At 41.3% G+C, this 23835-nt stretch overlaps 1 protein-coding gene across 4 annotated transcripts in view; it reads right to left on the bottom strand.

Annotated features, from left to right (window-relative positions):
• The window catches only part of KANSL1 (KAT8 regulatory NSL complex subunit 1), a 177808-nt gene that overhangs the window by 4021 nt on the left and 149952 nt on the right, over nt 1-23835 (bottom strand). For 3 of the 4 annotated variants that reach the window (XM_045814109.2, XM_087854246.1, XM_045814108.2), the window contains 5 exons: nt 10955-11126; nt 4676-4858; nt 4000-4188; nt 3514-3662; nt 156-277 (listed from right to left, as the gene is read on the bottom strand). In XM_045814109.2, the coding sequence (XP_045670065.1) occupies nt 156-277; nt 3514-3662; nt 4000-4188; nt 4676-4858; nt 10955-11126 (815 nt within the window). The remainder of the gene's footprint in view (nt 1-155; nt 278-3513; nt 3663-3999; nt 4189-4675; nt 4859-10954; nt 11127-23835) is intronic. The other variant, XM_045814111.2, reaches the window with a different exon arrangement.

The following is a 23835-nucleotide window of genomic DNA, read 5'->3' as shown; positions in this document are numbered from 1 at the left end:
CCGGTACACAGAAACAATTTCACTCCTATCAGGGAAGAATTCCTCTCACAGAGAAGACAAAACCTAAGGCTAGGACCCAAAGCTCGGGGACAAAAGGGGGGAAAGGGCAGTAACGGGAAGAACAGGGCAAGGAGCCAATGAGCGAGGGCCTCTACCTGGGAGTAAGGATTTCCTTGTATTGTAGTTTCTCCACACGAGTTGTTGCAGCAACAGACATTGGGATGACAATGTTGTTAATGTCAAATGAGCTCTCGCCCCTTCTCCTCCTTACTGGCTGCTGTAAGACAAAGATGAATTTAAAAGGGAGGTGCAATTCTGTAAACATCAAGTCCCACACCTAAGACATAAAACAGGACGGCCAGCAGCACCAGGCCTCGGGCGGGGGCTGGCCCTGCACAGCAGCCGCCCGCACCGTGGACGAAGTCTCCCACAAGGTGGCCCTGAGGAGGACCTCCCGCTCCAGAGTCTCTTCCTTCATGGGCTCATGCAGAAGAAGACTTCTACTGAATTTTGCTGGGGTGAGCACCCTGGGGTCTCAAGTCACGTGGGGGTTCTGACTCCCCACATACACCTTAACTAGCCCCCCCCCCCTTTAGAGTCGTCCTTTCTGCTTTCCCTTGCTATCTCTATCATCCAGACGCTTAGCGGCTCCTAAAACAAATGCTTAACTAAGCCCAGTGGGCACGCTTCAGGTGAGAAAGGGGAGTTCCCTTATCCTGAAAAGATCTTGGGAGGACAGGCCCAACTTAACGGATCATCTAACCTTGGACGTCATGAAAGCACCTCCTCCTTGTAGATTTGAACTCTTCGGCTAAGTCTGTACCCACCATCTGCTCAGCCCATGGGATTTCCTCTCTGACTATTATAGCTGGGGAAGAGTGGAGAGCTTTCTAGCTCTATCAGTGGAGCTCAGTGGAGGGAAAGAGAGAAGAGGACCTGGACCTGGCTACACAGCTCAGACTCCCGGAGAACGGAGATTTGCTTCTACAGGTTGAGAAGATCAAACTCTTAGGAAAGAAGACTAACAAGGGTCGAGTGTCAGAGGAGGAGGTGAGCATCGACGGCAGCTTGGAGGCCAGAGGAGGAATACAGGAGGGAGCCGAACGCCTTGGTTTGATGCAGGAGAAGTCCACCAGCCGCTTGGGCCCAGACAGCGAACAGCCCAGCCTGCCACAGACACTGGCAGCTGAGCGGACGGCCAGAGGGCAACAGTGGGATGACACACATGCTGCCGCGGCAACAGCACAGCTGGAGACGCGCAAGGGGCTGCACTCAAAGCCAAGCCCACGTGCGGCCAGCTCAGAGGGACGGCGTCGGCGAGGCACAATGAGGAAGACGCTGTTCCCTACAACCAACCACCCTACTCTCTGTTCCTGGAGGGCGATACAGGACCGGTTCACGCCATCACTTCAGGACATGCTGAGAACGCTGACAGGCAGCACTTCCTGGGCCAGCACTTTGGCTGCTGTCGCCTCTCACCTCAGCCCACCACAATGTCTTTTTCACCTCCATTTCCTTCGCTATCAAATGAGAACAGAACGGCCACCGCCTTACAAATTTAGGGTAACTGGTTAACCAAAATGGTTGAAGAGAATTTTGCAAATCATGCCTGGCTGAGTTCTACAGCTAAAGCTTAGTGACTTCATACCCCAAAGCCCCTGCCACTGCCCCATCTCTGCTGAAATGACACCTCCCACTACCGGAAGTGTACCTTAGGGAAGCCTCAAAAGATAGCTCTCCCTACATCGTGGTTAAGAATGAATCGGAAGCTGGCAGAAACAGGTGTGTGTGTTCCCTGAATCTTCCTGGGTCTGCTGTTAGTACCTTCGAGGGAAAGAGATGGGAGTGGGCTGAGGACAATACCCTTGGAGTTTGTCTTGTCATCAAGCTTTCTACTATGAAAAAAACCCAAAAAAACGGGTTAACAGGATTGAGCCCCACCTCCACCAGGCATTCATTTGGTCTTAATTCAACTACTCTCTCCTGTTTAGAGCCAGAGGGGCAGAACGGGGGATGGGAATGGAAAAGTGGTTTCTCAAAAGCAAGATGAGGAATGCTTTGCCAAGAAGGAAAGAAGAGAAGAAAGGAAGCAAGAGGTTCTGGGGCTCCTCCTCTATCAAATCAGATTCTTCAGGGATTTCTTTCTTTTTATAAAGCCACTGAGGGGATTCTGAGGTGCACACCAGCTTTTATGAAGCACTACTACACATCCCCACCCCCCACCCCCAAGTTTCTCCTCATTTTCAGTATCTGGCCTATCCTTCTTCTTACTATTAAAGAAATCCATACTCTCTGAAAACATCAGGCAATGAGAGACTTAAGGGTCAGTGCAGATACAAAATTTATACTCCATAATTAGTAAGAAAAAATTTCAAATTCCAGGCCTCCCAGACACAAGAGGGCTGGCAAGTGAGAAAACACTGAAGTCTCTCCAACTGTCGAATCTCAGAGTTCAGACTGAAATCCTTTGGCTGTCTGAGACCCTCCGACGGATAACCCAGTTTGTGACAGATACCACACACCTATTTAGACAAAATTTATGGGCGAGGGAATGAAGAAGGGGGGGATGAAGCCGTCGTTTGGAAAAGACTGATTTTCAGGAGCAAAGACAGAGAACGACGTGAGCCCATTTGTGAGCTTATACGTTTCTTCAAGTCCGCTCTGAAAGGGACTCGCAGCGCGTGCCATGGTGAAGAGCTGGCTCTGTGGTCACATTGCCCGGGTGTGAACGGCAGTCATGACCCTCACAAGTCGCCTCCCTTTATGCAGTTTACTTAACCTTGCAAAGCCTCAGTTTCCCCACCTACAGAGTAAGAACCCTTAGTATCATCACCTCATCTCGAAGGGCATTATCAATCAGGTTGAATGAGATAACACAGGTAAAGCATGCAGAAGAGACACAAGAAACTATTATCACTATCACCATTATTATCATAATTACCACAGAAAGGACCCATCAGTGGGCACCAAGAAGCTCTAGCTATCTGTGTTTGAGGCGGCACACGCTGAGGAATTAAAATGAGAAGGAAACCGGCGGAAACGTGTGTCTGGAATGGCTATACCAGCAGCTTTTGGGGACAGAGCGAGGCCCTGCCTTCTCCCCTCCCTTCCAGGACCTCTCCCAGCAGGGCCTGTTCTCAGGGCTCCGACTTTCTCACTAAGGGAGTAAGATAAGGAGATGGAACGCCTTCAATGTTCCTAAGTATCTGGATGGCCTCTATCGCTCCTCTCAGGTGAACTTCTGGAACCAACAGGATTAGTTAGAGCCATGCTACTGCTGAGTGCTGGGCGAGACCCAGCCCTACAGGTCTTGAATAGTCACCGACCTCCATCAGCCTCAAGCTTTCCACCCGGGAAAACAGAAGGTCAAATACCACCCCCCCCGACTTAAAAATGACACATCACGGTGAGCCGAGCCCCCCCCCAATGCTCTGGCCTCAAACCCCAGCCCCTACACTGTCCTCCAGAGCCCCCTGAGGCGCTGAGTGCAGCCTCCTCCACGCAGGTACTTACGGACGCACTGGCTGTAACCTGCGGGCTAGAGCTGGCAGGTGCCGAGGTGTCCGAGGAGGTGGACAGCTGTCGCACCAAGGGGCTGTGCGGTGGGTGCTGGGCAGCCGCCAAGTAGCTCGCACTGCTCATGTCCGTGTGGTGCTTCAGCACTGCAGAAGTCAACGAGAGAGAGGAATGCGTGGCTACCTCCACTGGCTCTACTGCCAGCACAAGCTACAGATGCCAGCAACACACAGGAAAAGCAAAAATGCCTTCTAAGCCTAGAGGATAAAAAGGTGAAGCAAACTGGTTGACAGGAGTAGGGGCTGGGCAGAGGTTGCTGCGGCAGTCAAGAAGTGACCTGCATCTAGAAGCAGTAGGGTCCCTCTACTCTGCCTTCCTAGAGAGTGAAGGACAAAGCCGGGGGGCAATTCAGAGAAGCCCAGGCTGCCCCAGAAAGCCCTGAGCAGATGCAAACGCAGGCAGAGGCGCCGGGCCTGGCCCTACCTTCACTTCTCTCAGATGAATGGTCTCGCAATCTCATTTTGCTGGGGTTTGGGTCATGCACAGGTGGCGGCGGGTTGAGCAAGCGCTCTGCTTTTGGCGCTGTCACTCGCTCCACCATAGGCACGGCCCCCACATCGTCTAAGTGCTGCCTGTGGGTCCTGTCAGGCCGAGTTTGGTGATGGGACAGCTCTGAAGAGGGGAACAGAAAAGGAGCTGTGAAGTCTTCTCTCAATCTTTTCTTATTTGAGTTCCGAGCTCTTGAGTGCTCTCTAGGCCATTGACAGACACCCAGGGCAGCAGCAGTGTCCTCTGGGACTGAAGGTCCTAGCAGACAGCACGAGGGCCAGGAGAGGCCAGGCAGCCTGGAGGGCCCTCAACCAGAGAAATCTGACACCAGGCTACAGAAGACAGCCTGTCCACAGACGGAACCCATGCCACGCCACTGCTAGCTGTTCATCCAGCACTTTGGGTCTTGCCCCGAGATGCATGGTGTCTGGAATAGCTTTCAAAGTCCATCTGAGAACACCCAAGACAAGGAGAAGTAGACTGTGAGCTGAATTTGTATCAATCGCCTCTCCCGACCCCGAGATACTGCCACAGCAGAACAGTAACTGGAGAATATAAAAGGAATAGAGACATAACTTCAGGACGGACTCCCGGGTCCCCTGAAACTTACTGGCTGTTGTTAGGAAGGAGTTGACCAACTTGTGCCTGTCTTTACGAGTGGGATCTGGCAGGCCGCCTGGCATGGGTGCTCTGTGCTTAAGTGAAAACTTTTTGGGAGGTTTGATTTTGTCAAAAGGCTTGTTCTGCCACTGCGATTTCAGCATGCTCTGGAAGTGCAGGCTTGTGGGAACATCTGCAAGAAACACGAAACAGTTCAGGTTAGTCCAGACGCCTGGCCTCTGGGCTCCTCTTTCAAGAAGGGAGAGGGGTCACCTGTAACCCGGGCTCTCCAGTGGGCAAGGATCTACATCGCACCCTTCTTTTATGTGCCCAGTGGAAGGATGACCCGGCAGCGCAAGCACCGTCGTATGGAAAACCGGGTCATCCGAGCTTTAATGAAGGTCATTCTTTTATTCACAAGCAAGTCGCTTTTGCCTTTATTTTCAAGTTAAACAAACCCCCATCTAAAAACACCTTTTGGTAGATCAACACAAGCAAGTCACTTTTGCCTTTATTTTCAAGTTAAACAAACCCCCATCTAAAAACACCTTTTGGTAGATCAATGGAGTTTTCTTTGTTCACGTATTCTACAAAGTTCGTTAAACTTAACTGGTTCGAAAGATTGATAAACACCCTGCTTCTATTCTTCTAGAGACAAACATTTAAACCTAAAACTATTAACACAGTTAATCAAGATATATTCATTCAATAAATACTTATTGTCTACTGAGTACTACACTCCCCCCGCTTCCTTCCTAGTTCCTCACCTCCCACCTAGAGATTTCTTTTTTGCTGATTAGTTAATATTTGATATCAAAAAATCTTTTAAACTATAATTTTTACCATTTTGGTTTACCATTGCTTTTATCTTTCCATTTTCTTAGTTCCATTTTTAATTTTCCTAAGAATGTGTCCTTGAGTAATTTCTTTAGAAAAATATTTCTAGACTGAAACCATTTTTCTCTCAGACCTTAAAAACTGTCACTCTAGTCTAACATTCAGTGCTGCGGTTAAAATGGAAGTAGATTCTTCCTTAATTGTAGGTGGTTTGCTTCTTTTTAAGCTTTTGCAAAAAACTCAAACATAAAAAAGCTTGTTGTGTATTACACTGACTCTACAGGTCAGTCTGGGGAGAAGTGCCTTCTGTTCTGCCATCAACACTAAGTCTCACAATCCATGAATGCTGTGTATCTACTTTTTTGGGTTTTCTTTAATTTTCCCTCAGCAGTGTTTGGCAGTTTTCATTTTACAGGTCTTATACTTGAGAATTAACTTAAAATACGTATTTCATTTTGATGTAAGCTTTATGATGCTCCTTTTTAAAAGACAAAGCAGGTTCAGAGAGGTGAACTGACTGTTTGAGGTTACACCGTTTAATAAGTCAATCAACATTCAAACAGGTTTGTAGAACCCTAGAGCCCACACTCTCAGCCACTACACCATGAGGTTATTCTTTGGTCCAGAGAATGGAAAGGTTTAATTCTGAGACAGAATGTGAGATTTCTCAAATTACTGGCAAAGAAGCGGAGAGTACCGGATATTTTTCAAGGAAGTTCTATAGGTGTAAAAACATTTAAACACTCTCTCCTATAGTATATACCATGGATCTCATGATACTTCAAGAACAAATCTGAACACTGGGCTTCTCAGGACTGGAATGAACATAAAGAGCTGAATGAGTAAAATAGTTCTGTTCTCAGGGATGCTTTTCCCCAATGGGCCAAGCAGCCTCAGCGCCAGACATTATTTTCCAGCTCTGAGAATAGACCACCGGTCCTTATGGCAGTCAGACAAATTAGGAAAACTACTGAAGTTTTAAAGATAATAAATATTTGCTGTATGTCCAAGTATTGAGATACAGTACGTGAAGACAGTGCTGTCTTCTGAAATATTTCTATATACGCATTCTTTCTTTTCTACACTTAAAAACACATTCACCTATCCACAACCTTTAAAAGATAAACGTCAGCTTTCAGCAACCTCAAAGCTGGGCAGATACCAACCAGACCAAGGATGTTGGATCTCATTGTGCTCCCAGCCCTTCCAATCCTCCCCCCAGCCCCTCAATAAAATGGTTTGATGGGGCGCCTGGGTGGCACAGCGGTTGGGCGTCTGCCTTCGGCTCAGGGCGTGATCCCGGCGTTATGGGATCGAGCCCCACATCAGGCTCCTCCGCTATGAGCCTGCTTCTTCCTCTCCCACTCCCCCTGCTTGTGTTCCCTCTCTCGCTGGCTGTCTCTATCTCTGTCGAATAAATAAATAAAATCTTAAAAAATAAATAAATAAAATGGTTTGATTCCCCCCTCCCTCCCAAAGGAGGTCACATGTTTAAAAAAAGGATTACCCATTAATAAACAATCAAGAATTAAGTTGAGGTTATTAATGGTAAATATTTTTTGCTGTAATTCAAAATGGTTAGGGAAAAAGGTGTGCAGGAAATAAAGTATTATCTGGGTGCACTCTGAAAGCTGGGCTAAGCTGGAATGCCTAAAGGCCCCAGAAACAGAAAAACACTTCCTCTGTATCTCAGGACACCCCTTGTCAACAGAAGAACTGGCGAAGTCTATATAATGGGACAACAGAAGCCCAGTGATTCTATTTTTTTCCTTCACTTTCCCCAGTCATTGCTCTCCCAAACCTGAAAATTAAGCCAGGAAAAAAGGAGGTAGGGAGGAATATAAGCAACCTGATTTATGATGGAAACAGCACCAAAGCAGAAGTAGGCAGGCCCGGATTTAGGTCCTAATTCCATCACTGAGTAGAAGGTGAAAACAAGAACAAACCACTGTAAAATGACGCGACAGGCCTAGATCTGGGCAGGTAATATCCCAGCACACATGCTCCGGCCCTCCCCTCCTCTGCTGTAGACAAAAACTAAAAAATCATAACACTCTTTCCTCTATAATACACCCCAAGACCTCAGATTCATCTTTAAAAATTCCGGAGTTCAGTCCAGAAAGCCACTATCAATCAATCAAAGCCCAAGAGAGGACACTATTTGTTACCGTTCGACTAGATTGGCTGCTGAGTCTCTCCACTCTTACTTAACACATTACATCAGACTCCAGCACCACACCTAACCCCCCTCCCGCCCCCCCCAACGCTCTGAAGTAAACGCTGCTACAATTGGAGAATACCTCCCTGTGCCCTGGAGTTGAGGTATTAAGCAGAATCAAGAGCAATTTTTCCTATAAACCCACTGAATAAGCAGTTAGGGATAATAACAAACTGCTGAAAGAACTCAGGCTGCTATACTTTGCTAGAAGTTTGCTGGGTGTTTAACTCCTCTCATGTAAGAAGGAACAGGAAGTCAGTTAAATCCCCCAGTCAACGAACAAAAATGCTCTCTTAGGAACTGCTGGTCTGAGTTCGTGCTCTAAGTGGTAAGTAGTAACAGCTGAGATCCATGCAGCGCTAAAGCTCTGAACTGGATCAGATATGCAGGACCTGAAAGTAAGCAATGAAAGGGTATGAAATGGAAGAGAACACAACAGGAACCCATTCAGCCAGAAGACTTCACACGTTCCGTACCCAAACAGGCCATGCTGTTAATGTGCCATTATCAGAGAAGAGGGTGCAGAGGCTTGACCAGGTCAGTAACAGGAAAACAGAAGTGTCAGAACAGGAAATAGGAAATAGAAGGAAACTAACATCATTTTAAGTTACTATTTCCTCAGACAAAATGAGAAGACCTTGATTTCAGGCTCACTGGGATCTGACATTCCAGAATTCATTTGACTGTTTTGCTCATTACTTTCCACCATTTTCTCAAGCAAATTTTCTAGGGTTGTTTTCTAATTCTCACTTCCTCCTCCTGCTGGTAAACTGCGGTAGCCTCACAGACCCCAGACTTGGTAATAAGCTCTCTCAAACAGCAGAGATCTTCACCGCCAGCAGGTGGTGCTCTTATGAAGCTCAAACTCAAGTTAATATTCTTTCCACCACGGTTTTAGACGTCCTCTACATTTCCAAGCTAAAGATTAACTGGCTTGAAAAGGAAACGAGCTCTCCTTCTAGGAGTACTAAAGAGTTATCACACCCTAATGCCTCCACCTTGCTGCCAGGCACCCAGCTCCTCAAATTCTATCATCTCTAGTCACACTTAAAGGAATGGCTGAGGTGTGGTCAACATGGGAGACAGAATTCTAGGATTAAGAGTTGCAGTTGGTTCCCATCCTATCTACAAAAACTGGTTAGGAAACATTAGTAAAACTACTTGAAAATCCTGCCATCTCTAAGCATCTTCTAGAGGACAGGATGTAAAAGGGTGGCCCAGAGGTTAGGTCTGGCGCATGTACGCTTGACCCACAAAGTAGTATGCTGGCCGCTAGTCTTCACTGTTACTATTCTACACAGTGATACATGCGGAATTCTCAATACTTAGGAGGTGCTATTCACATAGAATAATGGTGCCTCTGGAGTTGGACATCTTTGTGAAAATCTGACAATTTACAAACATTCTGAATGTGGTATTTGTTTTGGATCAAAGCAAAACTATCCCAACAGGAACAATATTAGATATGGTAACTGTGTCCCCCACGTCAACCCACAGAAAGTCCAATTTATCCACAGGCAAATATGTTCATACATCCTACTTGAAATAATAAAATATATATATTCTCCTTTACAGTGTCGTAAGGGGATTTAACGACCAACTCTCTTGTCCAAACCCCAGTATCATGGTTAGGAGCTATGAGAGAGAGAGAGAGAGAGAGAGAGAAGAGAAAAGTATTTAAAGGCAGGCGGGAAAGTGAAGATGTTAAAGACCAGAGATAGGCGTCTCCACATCTTTCCTTCCTTTCTCCCTCAATGCTACCTATAGTTGCCTGAAACGGGAAGGAGTAGGGAAGTGTAAGGGCACCAGTCTGTGAGGCACAGTTTGAGCATATGTGATTGGATGGGGAAGACAATTCACAACTGTATACGGTAACGCTATTGACAAAGAAACGATCACCATGTTTATAAGCTGATATTCGATGAATACTGAAGAGGCCTTATCAGAATCAGAATATAACTACAGGCTTCAGGCTTCTTTATTCAAATACGAGACCATACAATTCAACACTGTGATCCTGAAAGTAACCCAAGAAACGTTCCTAAGTTTTTCTGGCGGCTCCACCCACAGTCAGAGTCTAGAAATGGGTAGAAAACGGATTTCTCTTAATAACCTGGCTGGGGAGAAGCATATTATAAACTGAAATGAAGGACAGGCATTAGATGACCCAAGTTTGAATTCTAGAGCCATCTAAAATTCATTAGCCATTTAGCCTGAGATAAAGCACAACTTTTCTAAGCCTTTTCTTGATCTACCAAACTGAAGTTAACACCTTACGAGATTACTGAGAGAAGCAAATAAAACAAGTATAAGAAAGGTGCTTTGCTAACTATAAAATTCTATACAAATAAAATCTTAAGTTATATGAGCTAAAATCCAAATGGCAAGAGAAGGTAAAAGCCAATGACCCTCGGAATCTGAAGTACACAGGAAGATGTGTTAGTGTTTTCCACTCATTATGTTCTAAAGTTTATTTACTGCTCTACCTTACCCATCCTAAAATAAACCCTGCCTAGCTTGCTATCCATATGGTCCAAAAGTTTATAAACTTTTTCTTAAAGGGAAAGATGATAAATAATTTGGGCTTTGTAGGCCACACTGTCTGTTTAGTCTCGGTTCCAACTATGCAATGTTACTGCCACGTAGAAGAAAAGCAGCCAATGACAGTATGTACACAAATGGGCATGGCTGTGTTCCAATAAAACTTTATTTATAAAAAACAATCATAACTGACACCTATCCTAGAGAATGCCCTCTTCTGTTTGACAGTTGATTAAACATTAGATCACTATAATCCCCTCTCCTTTATCTGTTCAAATGATTGAATTTTTTTGCCTACCTAAATCCTGTAACTGCTCAAGGACTTATCATCAGAACTCCCTTGACTAAGAAAGAGCTTGATCTAATATTCCTGCTGTCATGTGACTTCTAGTAAAAGTGGATAGTAGAAAACTTGGACCATATGGATAGCAAAGTTAGGCAGGGTTTTATCTCAGGGTCAGGAGCCACTTGAAAGGCTGGGCGGAAATCTCTCTCCTGGCAAGTTGCAATCTTTCAGCGGCACATTCTGGTCTGGTGGATCTGCTGCACCCTATTTGCAAAATTCTAGGAGACTATGTTGACTGAAATCGATACCTTGATAGCACCTGCATTGTACCAGGATCCTGGCTGACTTTATTTCACTTTTAAGCCTTTAAGTCTCATTTAAACTTTATATTCTGTGGCCTTTCTTACCATCTGGAAATGCTAAGACTGGGTGAACACAAGAGTCCAACTGGGAAAGGCGTTCCAACAGAGGGGCTTCATAGTGAATTTCTGGAGGCGTGGTGATGGTGCTGCCTGAACCACACAGTGCGCAGGAGGGGTTCACATCACAGCCAGAGCGCATTGTGCTGTTCCGATGAACCTGTGAAAAGCCAAACAAAACTGACGATTCAGTGTCTGGTAAAACCCAGCTCTCTCATTATCCCAAAGATTCAAGAGGCTCTTTTTAGATATCTATATACCACTAGTATCCAAGAGTTCAATTAGTTTGTTAAAAGATTCCCCTTTCTCCAACACACTAACCTTCAAAGTAATTAAGTAAACTTGTTCCTTCTTCAATGATGAAATCCATCACTTGGAGCCGGAGCCCTAAGCACTTACCTAGGTACCAAACTTATGAGTTTAAAGCTACTGAAACTGTGCTGAGAACACCTTATAAAACCTGAACGTTTCTACCATCTTGATGGTTTTCAATGGTCCCTGAGACGAATAGTTGACGCCTGATTCCCAGATGGACATGACTTGCTCTCTCCTGCAATTTCATCCACCTAGGAGGCTTAATAGCCAATCACACATCACAACTCCTTCTAAAGACTTGCAGGTGGTCTCACACAAGGTAGCAAGTTTCCCTGGACTACACAGAAATCATTAGCTACATTTTAACCTAGCCTAAAATCCATGGTTATAAAGTTCATGCCTAAGCAATGAAAATAAATTTGGGGGCACCCGGGTGGCTCATTGGGTTAAGTGTGTCTGCCTTAGGCTCAGGTTGTGATCTAGGGGGCCTGGGACAGAGCTCCTTGCTCAGGGGGAAGTCTGCTTCTTTCTCTCCCTCTGCCCCTGTCCCCTGCTCATGCCCTCCCTCCCTCTCTCTTTCTCTCTCTCTCAAGTAAATAAATAAAAGCTTAAAAAAAAATTTGGTCTGGTGAGTGTTCACACCATAGTCTTTACGTTAGATTAAATTCAAGGGGATAGAAATTCCCATTAAACTTCCTTTGTACACATGTAGGCAGGGTAAGAAATAACCTCTTCTGCTAAGTCCACAGAGAAACGTAATTTAACTCTTTGAAAGACTTAATACTGGGGGGGGGGGGGGAGGGAGGCTTTTTTTTTTTTAATTTTATGCTTTGAGGAAGCATGACTTCAGGTCATGCTGAATGCAGGATACCTAGGCTCTAGTGTTAGGATGGACAAATCTGGCATGTGCCAAATCATGACCCATAAAAAGTCATTTGGGCAGCATACAGTCCTAGAAGAAACAGACTGGCCTGTGGAACAGCACCGTGAGAAGGGATGCTCTGAGCAAAAGTAGTATCATAATAAAAACAAAAGGGTAGCATGGAAACTCTGCTAGCAAAAAGCCTACAACAACTTCAAGAGCTGCATTCAGTTTCAGCACAAACCTCTCCTGAAGACTATTTGCCTTTACAGATGCGTACAGGAGAAAGATACATATGAGAACACCACGGTCTTTATCAACATTCCCCAACTGCCTCCTCCATGCAACCACATAGTTGGGTGGCATGCAAAGAAGGTCCTGTGAAGGTCAGACTGGGCAACTGACACTGGAATAAAAGAATTCTAATAACCTGCAATTGTAGATGCCACTTTCTGAAAGGGAATTATACCAAGTAAACATGATGCTACTGTGTAGCCAACATTAACCGTACTGGTTTGGGAAAAAATACCCCTCGCACGCTATTTAATCAGCGCTGGCTTCTGACAGAGATAGCATTCTGAGACGGAGCTGAGAGAGCTGCTGGCAGAGATGAAAACCACAGCTCACACAGCAGATCTAGAAATTGCACTAAAACTTAAAACATTAAAGAGAGATTAGAAAAAGATACCAAAATCAAAATAATAAATCTTAAAATGGAGATATGTTTTTCCTCATAAACTAACCCATGGTATCAACTAGCTGTCTATATGAAAAATGAACATTCTATCTAATGGCTGTAGTATACCCTTAAGTCAACAGCCAATAGATTGGGTGTAAAGTAAAAAGAATATGGCAAAAATAACAAAGGAAAACTAAGAGATTAAGATAAAAGCTGAAATTGCCAAAAGAGGAAATAGATGTCAGAAATAGCAAATTTAAGAGCTATTCTTTGGGAGTTTTCCTTTTCCTTCTTCCTAAACCCACCTCAAGGGTGGGGTGGACAGGAACAGATGAATTAATAATCAGATAAACTGTAAGACTGGCTTCATGAAGAGAAAAAGGAGGAAATGCCAACATATAAGAACTCATCAAAAAAGCACAAGTTAAAAACTGGAAACTGTACATATGTAATACATGTGTGTACAAATTATGCATTTCTACGATGTTTAAATGTTACGTATCTTTTTATTTCATCTAATAAGAGAATAACACATACACATATCTTAAAAAAGGTAGAGGCTCAGACAAGTCTATTTCCCTGGTGAGATCTTAAAAAACATTAAAGAGAGACACCTGGGTGGCTCAGTCAGTTAAGTGTCTGCCTTCAGCTCAGGTCATAATCCCAGGGGATTGAGTCCCACACTGGGCTCCTTGCTCAGGGGGGAGCCTGCTTCTCCCTCTGCCTGCCGCTCCCCCTGCTTGTGTTTGTGCTCTCTCTCTGACAAATAAATAAATAAAATCTTTAAAAATAAATAAAGTCTTTAAAAATAAATAAATAAATGCAAGCATTAAAGAATAATTTTCTGTTCAATTAAGATGGCTGATACTAACAGAGAAATTAGAATTCTACTGCCCTTTCAGAAAAACAAAAATTTTTAAAGATTTTATTTATTTGAGGAGAGAGAGAGCGAGAGAGAGAGAGAGAGCGCGCGCACACAAAAGTTGGGGGAGGGGCAGAGGGAGAAGCAGACTCCCCGCTGAGCAGGGAGCCTGACACAGGGCTCTATCCCAGGACCTGGGATCATGACCTGTGCCAAAGGCAGATGCTTAACTGACTGAGCCACCCAGGCGCCCCAGAACCTATTTGTGTTTTAAAAAAATCACAATATATATTTTGTAGTAAGAAAATTAATTTTAAAAATCACAACAAATATAAACAACCAAACCTGAGCAAGTAGAGATTTCTGGATATCAGGATTATTCAATATTAGTATATCAATTAATATAATTTCATTTGTATATTAATTAACAGTTCACTAAACTTTGCTTAGCTCTTTTTTTTTTTTTAAGATTTTATTTATTTATTCGACAGAGATAGAGACAGCCAGCGAGAGAGGGAACACAAGCAGGGGGAGTGGGAGAGGAAGAAGCAGGCTCACAGCAGAAGAGCCTGATGTGGGGCTCGATCCCATCACGCTGGGATCATGCCCTGAGCTGAAGGCAGACGCTTAACCGCTGAGCCACCCCGGCGCCCCTCGCTTAGCTCTCTTAACAGGTACCTCAGTTCCAAACTGAGCTCCTGCTCTTCCCAATTTCTAGCTGCTCAGTCCTAAATATCTGAACTCATCCTAAACTTCCTTCTTTTACCATACCCCATATCCAATCATGAATCCTGTGATCTCCACCTTCTTAATGTATCCAGAATCTGACCACTTTATACCATCCTCAACTGCAATAACCCTGGTCTAAGTCAGTATCTTTTCTCATATGAATTTTTTTTTTTTAAGAGGGGGCTGGTGGGGAGGGAGAGGGAGAATCTTAAGCAGGCTCCACACCCAACAGAGTCAGATGTGCGGCTCGATCTCATGACCCTGAGATCATGACCTGAGCTGAAATCAAGAGTCAGGGGGCTTAACTGAACCACCCAGGCGCCCCTCACATATGAATTTCTTAAATAACTCCTAACTTATCTTCCTGCTTGCCCCTCCTCCAACTAATCAAAATACAGTAGTAGGTATAACCTTGGCTTACCATCCTCAGCTTCTAACGTTCCAATGGCTCCTCATCTCACAAGGAACAAGAGCCAAAGTTCTTGCAATGGTGCGCACAAAGCTTTACACCATCTGTCACCTCTATCCCTTTTCTGACCTCATGTCCTTTTATTTCCCGCTTCTCTCCTTGCTCACTTTGCCACTGCTACGTCCTCAATATGGCAGGCAAAATTCCAAACCATGGACCTTTCCATGTTATTCCTCTCACCTCAGGTCTTTTTCTGAAATGTCACCTTCTTAAAAATAACTGTTATTTAGAAACATACAAGTGAAAAAAAAAAAGAATCTTTTCTTGACTGTAAAAATAATAAAAAATATTCTGGAGTAAAGTGAACTGAAACTTGTAAACACAAAGCTTTTTAAAGCTATTAATAATCTACAAATTAATCTACAATCTTAGTAAGGTTTTGTTGGGAAGGAAAAGGCAAGTAAGATTTAAACAAATAATCTTAAAACTGGAACTGAAAGAATATATGCTTAAAGGGAAAAGTTACCATAAAATTTCTGATAGGCAAAGATAGAGGGGAGTGCTTTGCCCTACTACATATCAAAATATTTTAACGTCAGAGTAATTAAAATAGTCTGCTACAAAAAAATTAAACCGAGAACTAGACCAAAGTATACATGACAGCTTAATACGTAGCAAAGGTGGTATTTCTAAATGAATTAGTTTAAGGGCGCCTGGGTGGCTTCTTCCCCTCCCTCTGCTTGCCACTCCCCCGGCTTGTGCTTACGTTCTCTCCCTCTCCATCAAATAAATAAAATCTTAAAAAAAAAAAAAAATGAATTAGTTTAAAAAAAAAAAAGGCAAAAGATGATCAATGGAAAACTGTGCTTTAAGGACACTTCCACAGTCGAGGGATCATACAAAACCGCTACAGAAAATATGCCTTCATCCCCCCTGCCCCAGGTGTGAAAGATTACAAAGCAGACAAGAACACAGACTGATGTGTGGCAGTCAGCAGATGCAAAAATGGGGAGAAATGGTCATAAAGAAACTCAAAATGGAATAATTTTTAAAAAGTGATTTCTAAGCCCAACGTGGAGCTTGAACTCAGGATCCCAAGATCAAGAGTCCCATGCTCTACACACTGAGACAGCCAGGAACCCCTGGAAATGGAATAATCTGAAAGCAATTTTAAGGTAAGTATATTGGCCAAAGATGTGGAAACCTCATATTCTCTACTGTTGGCAAATATATACATACCTACATAGCTCTCTAAATAAATAAATAAATAAATAAAGTATATTACAGTTGTTCAAATAGATAAAGGAAGGAATGAACATCATAAAAGAATAGGAAAGGATTTAAAAAAAAAAAAAGGATGTTTCTAAAAGTAACCACAAATAAATTCTGAATGAAAAACATACATTGGGGCGCTTGGGTGGCTCAGCTGGTTAAGCATCTGCCTTCAGCCTAGGTCATGACCCTGGGGTCCTGGAATAGAGTCCCACATCAGGCTCCCTGCTTGGTGGGGAATCTGTTTTCCCTCCCCCTCTGCCCTTACCCCCCACTCATGCTCTCTCTCTCTCTCTCTCTCAAATAAATAAAATCTTGGAGGTAAAAAAAAAAAAAAAAAAGCACATACTGAAGTAAAAAACCAAACAAAACACAAAAAACCAAACAACTGACAGGTTTAATAGTAAACTAAACACAGCTGGAGAGAAAGCTGATGAATAGAAGAAACAGTCACAGAAGTCTACTGAGAATAAAACAGAGCAAGAGAGAGATGGAAATGGGAAATATAAAAAAAAAAGAAGAGATATGGAAGAGAGAATGACAAGATCTACAACAATCTACATATAAATAGACATTCCATATTAAAGAGGAGAAAAGAGGAAAAAGTTTAAAGAAATAATAATAAATATAAATAAATAATAATTTTCAATTTTCAAAACTCCAGATAGACAAGAACTCTCAGAATAAGGGTGCACACCAAGACCCTAAGTGCCTAAAAATCAATTCATACATCTAAATATGTCCCTTGTTTTTGCAAAACATAAAAACAAAACTGAAAGTAGGGGGTTGGGGAATTTAAATTACTAGAGAGAAGATAAACTATAAAAGAATGACCAAACTGACATCAGAATTCATCAACAACGATAAATACTGGATGCAATGCAGTATCTCCACACCACTGAACAGAAAATTTTACATGCAGTTACACCGTCATTCAAGAATAAAGGCAATTTATAACTGTATTTACAAATACACATATGTAAGGGCGCCTGGGTGGCTCAGTCGTTAAGCGTCTGCCTTTGGCTCAGGTCATGATCCCAGGGTCCTGGGATCTAGCCCCCGCATCGGGCTCCCTGCTCAGTGGGAAGCCTGCTTCTCCCTCTCCCACTCCCCCTGCTTGTGCTCCCTCTCTCGCTGCCTGTCAAGTAAATAAATAAAATCTTAAAAAAAAAAATACATATATATATATATGTATATACACACACACACACACACACACACACACACACACACCCCACACTATGTAACGACTGACTTGACAGTTACTAGACCACTGCTGGAAGGCTACTGAAGGACATGTTCAGGAAGAAGCACCCATGAACAAGAATGGCAAATGTGTTGGTCAATATAAATAAATATGAATTTACAGATGACTCATTTGGGAAGGATTTAAAAACAAGGTAACTGGGGTGCCTGGCTGGCTCAGCTGGTAGAAAATCCGACTCAAACTCCGGGTCATTTGTTCAAGCCCATGTTGGGTGTGGGGCCTACTTAAAAAATTTAAAAAAAATAAAATAAAAAAAAAATAAAAACAACGTAACTAAAATATTAAAGATCTATTATAGATAATGAGAAAAAAAGATGTTTTAAAAAGAGGCATTCTAAAGTCCTATTGTTCCCGAAGTAGCAAGAAATGAAGATTCAACTAAACCCAACGAAGAGACAAAAAAACCAAAACCAAAATCAAAAAAAAAAAAAACAAAAAAACAAAACAAAGCAAAACAAAAAGCAAAAAAACAAAACAAAAAAAAAAAACAAAAAAAACCCACAAACAAACAAAAACCACCACAGACAAAAAAAAACCACCACAGACAAAGAGAAGGCAAGACCAAAAAAAAAAAAAATCATGGAAGCAATGAATTCCAAACCTAATAGTAATCAGAGTAAATGTAAATGTTTAATTCATCTCTGCTAAAACAAACTGTCACTGAAAAAGTGAAAACAGAGATGGAAAAAGATATACTTAGCAAGTACTTATCAAGACACTTACTTAAAGTAAAATCATTACTAGAGACCAAAAACGGAACAACAAAATGAAGAAAGGAAAGATGGAAAAGAAGAAATAACAACCACGAGCTTGTATGTATCTAACCAGTCATCCTGGAACTATATGAATAAGTACGTGTTAAAACAACAACAACAACAACAACAACAACAACAACAACAACCCGAAATGGGAAATGGGGAAATAAAGAGACGTAGTTTAAAAGTATAAACTTGCAGTCAGTAGATGAGTAAGTCTTGGAGATCTAATACACAGCAGAGTGATTACAGAGACAACAATATTATATTATAAATATGTGAAGAGACTAGATCTTAATTATTCCCACCACAAGAAAGAAATGATAATTTTGTGACATGACAGAGGTATTCGCTAAGGCTACAATTAATTGGCAGGCACAATGCAATATCAAAGATCAAATCAACATGTTGTATACTTTAACCATACACGATGGTACATACCAAATATATTCAAAGAGAAATAGCAGACCAAAGGACACAGAGATACGAACATAATTATTAAGCCCCAAACAGAAGTTAAATTTAGAACCCTGAAGTCAACAAATGGCATATGGATATACTCACACTCACACAAACATTGTCTTTTTTAAGGAAATGTGGACTATTTACAAAAGATGAACTAAAATTATGTCTATCAACGTGGAGATCCTGAAAAGGCAACAGTGAATTAAAAAATGCACACACACCAACCAAGCCGCAGAATATGTACACCATGATGGCATTTATATACATTTTTATATGAACATTAAACTAAATAATACATACTGCACTTTGCTCACGGATACATATACGTGTAGTAAAAATCTAAGAGAACCTGAATTGGGAGTATACACACCAAACGCACCATTAGTGGTTACCTCTGGGGAAGGAAGCAGGTAGAGGAGATGACAGAAGATAAACACTGTTCATCTGTAATTTTCTTTAAATATTAAAAAAAGTCAAGATATTAATATTTAAGGTGGTATGTACATAATGTTTGTTATATCATTCGTTACACTTCACAAAATTAAAAAAAAATTAGGGAAGGAGGCAGGTAAGCCTGGTAAGTTTTTCCATATACAGGGAATTCAAGTTCTTCACACAATAAATTCAGTGGTACAGAAGAGCTCCAGAAAACTGGCAGTGGTAGTAAAATGAAGTCCAACTATTTCTCCAACTAGAGCACAGGTATGTTAAGTATGAAAGCTGCTGAAACCCAGGAACTGAATTAGGAATAGCACCTTTCCAGATTTAGAATTAAGAAAAAGATTCAACCATCACATGAGTAGCAGAGACAAGGACCAATGGCCAGTGTACTGAGTAGAATAGTGCCCCCCCCAGACCCCACTCCAATATTCATGCCCAACCAGAACCAGAGAATGTGACCTTATTCGTAAATAGGATTTTGCTAATGTGATTAGTTTAACATCAAGTGATACTGAATTGGGGTGGCCTTAAATCCAATGAATGGTGTCCTTAATAAGACCAGGTGAAAACACAAAGACACAGACACACAGGGAAGATGATCATGTAAAAACAGAGGCAGAGATAGGAGATACACTGCCTTAAGCCAAGGAATGCTAAAGTTTGCTAGCAACCACGAGCAAAGAAAGCAGGAAGTGGCAAGAAAGGATTCTTCTAGAGAGCCTTCAGAGGCAGCAAGGGCTGTCACCTTGATTTCAAACTTCTAGCCTCCAGAACTGTGATAGGAAACAAATACAGCCAGCTACTAAATTTTTCTAGTGAAATCACAAAGTCTGGATAGATCAACTTTTTAAAAAAAGAATAATGAAAGAAAGAAAAAAAAAAAACCCCTCAGCATGGGGACTATGAGCAGAATATTGGAATAAGGGAAAGGGCAGCAAATCTACGAAATTCAGGAAGAACATACCTCTGGAAAACTATTAAACAAGTTTGATAAAACAATTAATTAATGAAACTTCTCACATCTCCCATAGAGTAAAAGATAACACAATTTCTACTACATGGAAACAGGGAAGATGAAAGGGCAGCAAGATGACATAAAAAGGAAATATAAATCTGAAAAGAAAAAAGAAAAAATCTTAACTACCCACGGTAGCAGAACTGAACCTCCCCAGGAGGAACTATAGTCAGAACTAAGGATATGGAGAATTAAAATAGGAATGTGAGCAATAAACTGGTCTTTCTTCCTTTATACTACAGGAGAACCAAAGAGATGAAAACCATGACAGAAATGTTAACAGCTAACATCTGAGTACTTGTTACGTGCATTCAAACTATGCCAATCACTTCCATGTTTAATTTAATGATGACACTGAGGAGCAGCAGGTAGTAAGAGCTAAACAAGCAGGAGAGAAAACAGTAACATAGAGATAACTGGACTACTTCCATTTGTAACTACAAACTTCAGGGAATCAAGAACCAAAACTATTACACAAGACTTGACAGGATCTATATTAAAAGCCTGCAGCACTGTCCATTCCAGTTTTGCAATGATGGAAGCGTTCAGTATTTGTGTGACTTAAGTATGGTAGCCACCAGTCACATGTGACTGACTACTGAACACTTGAAATGTGGCTGTGCAAATGAGGTACTGAATTTTTTATCTCAATTTTAAATAGCTACACATGGCTACAGTAGCTACCACACTCGACAGTACAGAGCAGAACTGGTTACCAATATAAAGGACTGAAAATAAGATAATTTTAATTCTATGCCAAAACAACAAATAATCACCCTATGCCACCGCCAAAAGACAGTGAAACAGTTTTAAGGGACAAAGATTATGAGCTAAGAACCTGAAACATGGTCAAACTGTTGTTCTAATCCTGAAAAACTAGAAATTAAAATGAAGAACTCAATAAATGGGCATAGTAAGGTATAAAAACGACTATCAATAAACGATGAAATGTTACAGTCAAAATAAGCCTAAATAAGCCTTTAAATCCAGTTTTAAAACTGAATATAAAATGAAAAACTTTTTTATTTAATAAAATCCCCATTAAAATCAAAGACTTTATGGAGATTAAAAAAACATGTTTCAAAAAAACATACAGAAAACAAAATGCTAAAGTAAATGGGTGAAAAAAAAATCACACACTGTAACATTAGTATCAAGAAAAGCAGAATGTGAGGCAAAAACTATTGAAGAGAGAAGCCATAAGTCACTAAGAAGATATAATTACATAGAACTCCAGACTAGACAACAATGACATTTTTTAAAAAATCAACATAATCGACTACAAATATAAGCAGAAACTACAGAAACACCACTTTAAACCAACTGCTATAAAAAAATTAGTAATTAAAGAAAAGTTTGAAAAGAAAAGCTAACCATTTAGAATTTGGAAACTCAATTTGTAACTCCTGGGAAAAGAATTCAAAATCTCAAAGGCAACTTACAAATAGCAAAAAGAATACTTCACACATCAAAGGCTGTGGAATGCTATCCAAAACTACACTCAGAAGAAAATTCAAAAAGTTAAAATGCTTTTATTATTACATAAAAAAAAAAAACAAAATAAATTAACTGAACATTTGAATAAACGCAGAGAGGAGAGGAAAAAAACAAACAAAAAAAACCCAAAACAAACCAAGACCACAGGAAGAAGGAATTACCCGCAAATAACTGATCTTCGAAATGACCAATAAAACAGGAAAACTGACAAGATAATCAAGTAAGAGAACATGAATATAATTAAGACTGAAAAATGGACATAACCACAGATAACAAGGACTTAAAAATTAAAAACGCATTCTATAAAATTCTGTACGAGTTAATTTAAAAAGTCTGACAGATGGACAATTTTCTGTAAAATAGATGCTGGCCTCAGATGGTCTTTACCTTAAGTTCCAACAAATCGTAAAAAAAGAGATACTTCCCAAAAAATCTTTAAAGTTTTCCAGAGCACAGTAAATGGTAAAGTGTCCCAATTCATTTTAAGAAGTTATCCTACATCAAAATTAATAGTGACTTCTAAAAGTATCGCCATGAGGGGCGCCTGGGTGGCTCAGTCCTAAGAGTTTGACTCTTGATTTTGGCTCAGGTCATGATCTCAGGGTCATGAGATCAAGCCCCGCATCTACTGGAGCCTGCTCACAATTCTCTCTCCCCCTCCTTCTGCCCCTTCCCCTTCCCTCTAACAAAAAAAGAAAAAGAAAGAAAGAAAGAAGAAAAATAAAATAACGCCATTAAAACCAGGAATGAGATGCCTCGCTATGTGATCAACTATTTCTTAACACTGCTCTGTAAGTATATCACATCTAGTCAATGAAAAGGAGTAAGAAGTGTATAAAGAGGTATCACATCATGTGCTGGTGACAGATGGCCTATCTAGACAATTTAAAATAATCAACCAAAACAGAGTTCACAGAAGTGTTCAATTTCAGAAATCAACGGCACTCATGAAATAACACAGAGAAAAAATTTCATTTGCATCACAAAAGTATCAAGAATGTAGGAAATATATAAAAACTAAAAGAAATAAAATACCTGGATACATGGAGAAATTCTATGTTCCTTTAATACTATAAAGTATATTAATTCTCTCTGAAGGAATTTCCATTAAAAACCCAATGCAATGCACATGGATGAATTCCACCATCAAAGCAAAGCTCTACTCACCATCTTCTGTTAATCACAGAATATTAGTTCAAAGCATTAAAAAAATTCTTTTGGCTTGAAGACAGTTTATAAATAAAACATCAGAGCTTCTACTTGTATATATTTTATCTTCAGCTTTTCAAAATTTATTTTGTCTGTGTTTTATAATAACTGCAAATGTCCACAAGGCACTCCCTGCTCCTTCCCAAAAGTTTGACTAGTATTGAAAAGTTAGGCCTCCAAAATCTATCATAAGAAGCCCCTGTCAATAAGGAATGTATCTTATTTGATATCAAATTATTCACTTTTATTTTTTTTAAGATTTAATTTATTTGAGAGAGAGAGAGCACACATGTGCATGAGTAGGGAGAGGGACAAAGAGAAAGGGAGAGACCGAACCCTCAAGCTGACTCCCCACTGAGCACAGAGCCCAACGTGGGCCTCAGTCCCATCCATGACCCTGAGATCATGAAAGGAGCCAAAACCAAGAGTCAGTCGGCTGCTTAACCACCTGAGCCACTCAGGTGCCCCGATTCTTCCCTTGTAATACAAACTCACAATCATTTTAGTTCTTTAGTTTTCAACCACAAATATCATGACACTGTGCCTTAAGAGAATGTCCTACTCCATGTAATGTCCTGTATATCCTCAAATGTGATACAAGAGAAGAAGTGAATGACCACTGGGAATTTTCCAGAATCCCCTATACTACCCCTATATGTTTATACAGCAGCATTATTTATAATGGCCAAATTACAGAAGCAGCCCAAATGTCCATTGATAGATGAATGGATAAATAAGAGGTAATGTGTGTATGTACACACACACACACACACACACACACACACACACAAATATGGAATACTAGCCGTAAAAAAGAAATCTTGCCATTTGCAATGACATGGATGGAGCTAGAAAGTATAACGCTGAATAAGTCAGAGAAGACAAATACCGTTATGATTTCACTCATATGGAATTTAAGAAACAAAGAAGAAAAAAAAGGCATGACAGAGACAAACCAAGAAACGGATTCTTAGCTATAGAGAACAAACTGATGATTACCAGAGGGGTGGCGGGTGGGGGGGATGGGTGAAACAGGTGATGGGGATCAAGGAGTGCACCTGTCGGGATGAGCACCGAGTGATGTATGGAACT

Source organism: Ursus americanus, chromosome 23 (genome assembly GCF_024610735.1).
Source record: "Ursus americanus isolate L20-20 chromosome 23, mUrsAme1.1.p, whole genome shotgun sequence".
In the NCBI taxonomy this organism is placed as follows: Eukaryota; Metazoa; Chordata; class Mammalia; order Carnivora; family Ursidae; genus Ursus; species Ursus americanus.
This window is presented reverse-complemented; position numbering and strand designations above follow the sequence as displayed.